The sequence below is a fragment of the Bactrocera dorsalis genome, chromosome 1 (assembly GCF_023373825.1).
Source record: "Bactrocera dorsalis isolate Fly_Bdor chromosome 1, ASM2337382v1, whole genome shotgun sequence".
Classification (NCBI taxonomy): Eukaryota; Metazoa; Arthropoda; class Insecta; order Diptera; family Tephritidae; genus Bactrocera; species Bactrocera dorsalis.
In genome coordinates this window covers 98,029,979-98,035,978 of record NC_064303.1, presented here as the reverse complement: position 1 = coordinate 98,035,978, position 6,000 = coordinate 98,029,979, and the positions used below count along the sequence as shown (strand labels likewise).

The 6,000-nt window shown below is 34.5% G+C and overlaps 1 protein-coding gene across 1 annotated transcript in view; it reads right to left on the bottom strand.

Moving 5' to 3' along the window:
* Window positions 1-322: 322 nt before the first annotated feature.
* LOC105234142 (neural cell adhesion molecule 1-A) overlaps window positions 323-6,000 on the bottom strand; it is a 31,076-nt gene continuing 25,398 nt past the window's right edge. Inside the window, exons 7-8 of the mRNA XM_049446644.1 lie at window positions 4,597-5,085; window positions 323-2,415 (exon numbers count right to left, since the gene is read on the bottom strand). Coding sequence (XP_049302601.1) covers window positions 2,192-2,415; window positions 4,597-5,085 — 713 coding nt within the window. The 3' untranslated portion in view covers window positions 323-2,191. The remainder of the gene's footprint in view (window positions 2,416-4,596; window positions 5,086-6,000) is intronic.

Sequence of the window (6,000 nt, the reverse complement as noted above, 5' to 3'; positions counted from 1 at the left end):
GAGTGTAGCTTTGTCCTTCAGTATTGCTACTCAAAATTTCTGTTTTTCTGAGCAATATTATCGACTTTATTACATAACAAAAATTGTCATACATTTGGGTACAGATATCAGCGGAAATGTTAGAAAAGTGCTTAAAATGCTACATTTTCTAAAAATACTAGTTTTTCTAAGGATTATAGTTTTTTCCATATAAAAGTTTCTCTATAAGAATGTATATGTTTTGTACACCTAAAGTCCTATTTTGAAAGACCAAAATCAGCCCGCAAGCTCATAATAAATATTTCTAATCCAAAAACTTGAGTAAAACAACAATTTTCACACATTCATTGGAATTATATTTCGTTTTATTTAGTTGTTTTTGTTTTGCGCATTTGTTTATTTTTTATTAACTAGTTTTTATTTGTTTTTGTTTTATAATATTAAATATTTAAGCTACAATAATCGTTTCTGTTTAAATTCACGATAATCATACTTCATTTAGTTCAGTTTTGTGTGTGTACATTCAATTTGGACTTATGCACTTATTTAGTAAAATCTTTCAAGTTCTCTATTATATTTCTTTGTTTCCATTTTACGACACAGATGTGAAATTCTTGAAGAATTTCTTTTAAAAAAGTACAAAAACGATGTGGAATACTCGTCAATGATTTTTATTGGAAAAAGTGTTGATAATGAATAAAAAAAGATATATAATATAATAATAATTAAATTTTGGAAGGAAAAAAGGTGAAATAAATTTTCGTGAAGATACCAAGAGTTTTAATGCCGGCTTGCAGGGTTGCATATGAAATTAATGTTGCGCCCATTTTGCAACATCATAAGCATAGCCTAGTTACTACAGGAATCTAACTATAGTATAAAAACTTTTTGTTTTGATAATAATTTTATGTTCAATCCCGAAATTTCGGGATTAAAATATTTTTAACATCATTATAAAAAATCAATAAAATTTAAAAGTTAAAAATTCTAGTCCTTAAATACATAAAAGAAAATAATTGATATACCGAAACTAAAATTTAAAAATCCCGGAATTTCGGGTTTGAAATATTTGTCCAGTCCGTAAACCTTTGTGAAAGAAAAAGATCGGGATCCCGAAAGTAGTATTTCATAATCCCGAAATATTGAGATTAGAATACACCTTATTATTATGAGTAAAAATCATTGAAATGTACAATTATGAAATATTTTAAACTCAAAACATTCGCAAAAGAAATAAAGAGTTTGTTGAAAAAATGTTAATAGTCCCGAAATTTTGGTATTAAAATTACCTTTACTATATAAATAATAAATTAATTAAATTTAAAAAATCCGCAAACTTCGCAAAGAAAAAATCGGGATCCCGAAAGAAATATTTCAAAATCCCGAAATCTGAATAGAATACTATTTATTGTTATTAATAAAAATCACGTAAATGTACAAGTATAAAATATTTGAATCTCAAAACTTTCAAAAAAGTCAGTTTGACGACAAGTGATAACAGTCCCGAAATTCCGGGGTTAAAATTATATTTAATTTTTAAAATTTAAAAACCCTTTAAATCTCGCAAAAATAAAAAATCGGAATCCCGAAATTAATATTTCATAAACCCGAAATTTCGGGATTGACAAAAAACAACAAATCGAAAATTGGTAAGAAAAAATAAATTTGCTAAATCTATCACAGAATCTGAAAGCAGTGTAACTTTTTAAAATGTCTGTTTGTAAACACTTCCATAAAATGTATAGTAAATATAATCAGTGTCCACTACAACGCATTATATGTAAGTACATATGTATGCAGCGTATTCAAAACAAATCAGGTACATAAAAATATAACAGAATTAACTACATACATACCTGCATACATACTCATACCAATTTCAATAATCGTAAACATTCAACAACTATGCATGTAGTAGTGTGTATCAAATATCTTTTTAACAGAGATTTCACCTCACTAAAGGCCCTATTAGCACATATGTATATGTATGCATATGTATTTTACCAATCATTTGCTAAAGAACAAGTAAAGCATTTTGGGAGAGGGAAATAGGAGAGAGGAAGGCTTGAATTGTTAGAGTGACTTACTATACATATATGGATGTATGTATGTATGTATATGTTAAACCGTACATACAAATACACATTATTACCTACATATGTATGTATGTGTTCATGCATATGTATGTGTTAGCGGTGTTGTTGCATCGAACTTAAACGTACGCACAAAATTTGACATATTCACTAAGTGAGTATCCTAAGCCAACTACTAAACATGTTTGCCAGATAATATTCGTAACGGTTCGTCGAGCGAAATTTGTTAGTGTTGCGAAAATTTTCACCGTACTCCAATCGCTAAGACCAGCTAGATTGCGCGTTGCAGCACGTACCAAATACGTGGTGTTGCGGTCCAAGCCGTCGAGCACAAAGCGTCCACCTGTGTGCGTGTGTATGTGGGTGGGTTGGTGGCGTTAGCGTGTGAAGAGAAGTTGTGATAAAAGACAAGACATGAATATAAAGTTTAGATAATGTGGTATTTTATAGCTGATATTAATTTGTATTGACAAATTTTAAAATGGATTTAATGGAATTATAATTTAATGCAACTAATAAAACGGCACAATAAAAATAAATATGAAATCGAATTAATAAAATATTAGTTTCGAAAAGATCTTGATTGACCGTTACTCTATGTTTCTCTTCCTGGTTCTCTATGCATTGTTACTGCTCTCTACGCAAACTCTCTTTCTCTCTCTCTTCTACTGTTTTTCTCTCTCCCACGCTGTCATATCGTCCCCATTTCTTCTTTATTTCACTCAATGTATTTTTTTTAATATCTTTGATTTGATTTCAACCAACCATCAACCAGCTGGACAGCCGCACCTTCCCAATTAAGGGACCGGACATTCCAGGTGCATGCCCTTAAATCGTACTCCTTAAAACACGTTTGCAGGGGTCGTCATCAAAATTGGGTCTCTCACCCGAACTGTTTCTTCTACTCATTGGGAGTGGTTTTTTACACAACCCTGGGGAGGGGATGTTTCGCCTCATTTTAGCTCACCTTCAAACGGATGTTTTTTGGCTACACAGAAGATACTTGGTTTATGACCGGAAGTCGTGAGCCGCTTGAGCCACATTTAAAAGAATCGTTTTTGGCCACTCCCAAGTGAACGGCGCTCAGAGAACTTTCCTCTCTTGCGTGACTCCATCCTCGGACCATTGATCGGGCAGCCACATGGTATAGTATAATAGTCCGATCTAAACAATATGTTCAGAGATTGAAGCCTTGAAGTCTCGCGAAGATTTCTTGTAAAATAAAAAAATGTCCACCAAAACATTATTTTGATGGGTCAGCTTGTATGTCAGCTGTATGCTACAATGGTCCAACATCAGCGATGCCGACAAAGGGCAGTTTACTGTGGAGAAAAGTTATTTTACAAGGTTTCAGACCGACACCTCAGACACTGATTATTTAAACAGACGGACACAGCAAAAATTCTTTCTGAATGAAATGACAGTTCTGGAATCTCTTTAGTGAATGCGGCAATTTCGGTTGTTTACATACTCATTGAGCCAAAAATGGATCTCATCGCTGAACAAAATTTGACTTGAAAATGTCGGATCTTTTTGTATTTTTTAAGAGTCCATAGAGCGAAGCGATATCGCTTGTGAAGGTAATAATGAATGCTGGGTCTCAGTAGGCCGATTATGTTGACCATAAGTTGAGCGAAGCGCATAAAACACATTCTTTACAGAACGTGAATGTCCGTAATAAAGTTAAACAATTTGTAAAAGTTGTTCAGACGTACATAATCCCTTCCATGATCAAATGCCAAACAATCTGAACAAAATTAACATGACAGCTTGACACGACTCAAGCGTGATCTGCCAAAAAAAGGCTTTTGAAAAAAGTACCTCTATTTAGATCACTAGTTTTTTTTTGATATTGTCGGGATAGAATCTGTAAGCACTCGGAATTTACCCTGCCATAGAGATCTAGTACGTATTATATTTGTGTTTCTATGTTCTCTCAATCCCCCTATGAAAATACTGGCTTTAAACGCTTTTTCTATGTGAAAAACTCTTTTAAAATCGGATCGACTATTATTCTTATCTTTTATTACTAGAAAAGTATACACTTTCTCAGTAGAGCCCTCGCTGATTTGTATCTTACTTCAAACTTGAAAACGTTCCTTTTGGAGAACAACGACTCTAAGGATACACTGTTTGCCAAATAAATAGATGAGTTTAGGGAACTTAAAAGTGCGTTGAATTCGTTGATTTCATGTTGAATGAGCCATTCCATAAGTCCATATAATAAAACAGAGATTACAGATAAAACACCAAATCAACTTAAAATCGTTGAGTTTTTGTATAAAACCAATCAAAACAAAAGGAAATACTCGCATGCAAAGAAAATGAAACTCAGACAACCGAACACTTTAAATAATAAATGCTTTAATTAAATTTTAAAAAATAAGAAAATATTTATTACATTAAATGATAAAAGGAAACATTTCCAAGCAAACCTTGCAAAACGAAAGATCCACCAATTTTCTTTTTCAAAATTTTATCTCATTTGCATTCACTTAGCACTTAGGGCACACGCAGCACTTACCTCGTTGCAAGTGAAAATCCTTATGCTTTGCATAACTCCAATTGCCCGCGCTATGCTTAAAATCCCCCTCACTCATATATTGCACACGATAGCCGTACGTATGCATATTATCCTCAACATTCGAATACTTCACCGATCGGATGTCGAGGTCGAAGCCATCGGTGAATGCACGCAGCAATTGAAAACGTGTCGGTCCGCTCGGCTTCTGGCCCTTACGCAGCTTAACTATGCGCTCCAGCATGCCCAACGGATTGGCAACTTTACACTTATAATCGCCGAGTTGTGATTCATTTCGGACATGTATCTGTAGCGTTGAACCGTAATCGGCATAGAAAATGCGATAATTACGTCCGGTAATGGCACGACCCTCATGCACCCAGGTGAACGAAGGTGGCGGCTCACCCATCGCATCGCATGATATATTCACCATACCGCCGATATACGCATATTGCACCAATGAAGTGTCATTATCGAACCAATGGGGCTTATCTAATAACGGCAAAGCGAAAAGCAAAAGAGTGGAGGGGGAGCGTTGCAATGCGATGCGATATTGTGGTTAAAAAAAGAAAGAACGTTGTCGGTATTAAATGAATTGAATGCTAGTTTCAAGAGAACTGTAAATATGATTAGGTGAGTTTCGCAGGATATGTGCATACACTACATTATGGTGTTATATGTGTTTAGGTATGTATGCATGTGTGCGGCGAATGTGTTGGCGTTGTAGTTGCAAAAGTGTAGTTTGTGCATATTTTGTTAGTTTGCTAGCTGATTTTTGAATTTTATTAAATGCACGGCTGTAAACGCCCTCACACATGCTTATGTGCTCTTGAGCTTTAGTTAGGGTTAGCTTTTTAGTGAGCTTTTAAAATACTTTTTACTTGATACTTGATTTTTTGATTCCCAAATAATTGTTATGTAATGATCACTATAAAAGTACTCCCAAATTGAAGAACTGAAAAGAGAGAAGCAAATTTCTTCATCCTAAAATTTTCAATCCTCACTTTTTACGTGAGCAATTGCAGAAAGCGCCTCTCTTGAAACCACGCCATAAAGTCCCTCGTATCGATGGTTTTGGAGCGCAATTTCGGCTGAAGTTCACTTATGATATGGTGGCTTTACCTTAAAAATACCGATCTTTTGGAAGGGCCGGCTTGTTCTCCTAATGTAAGTCCTCTTGTGAACAACTGGGAATGGCTGGTAAGACAGGCGTACTAGGATTATCGTCAATTTAATACGACTTCTGAGCTTAAAACAGCTATTTTGGATACCTGGGCCCTTTACCGCCCTTGAACACCTCAGTGAAGGCTTTTGGGTATTAGGAAAGAGGTATACAGTATTTAGAACAGATTTCCGGTCTTCAGGGACAATCGATTATAAATTATATATTTGTGTATTTTCGAAAGT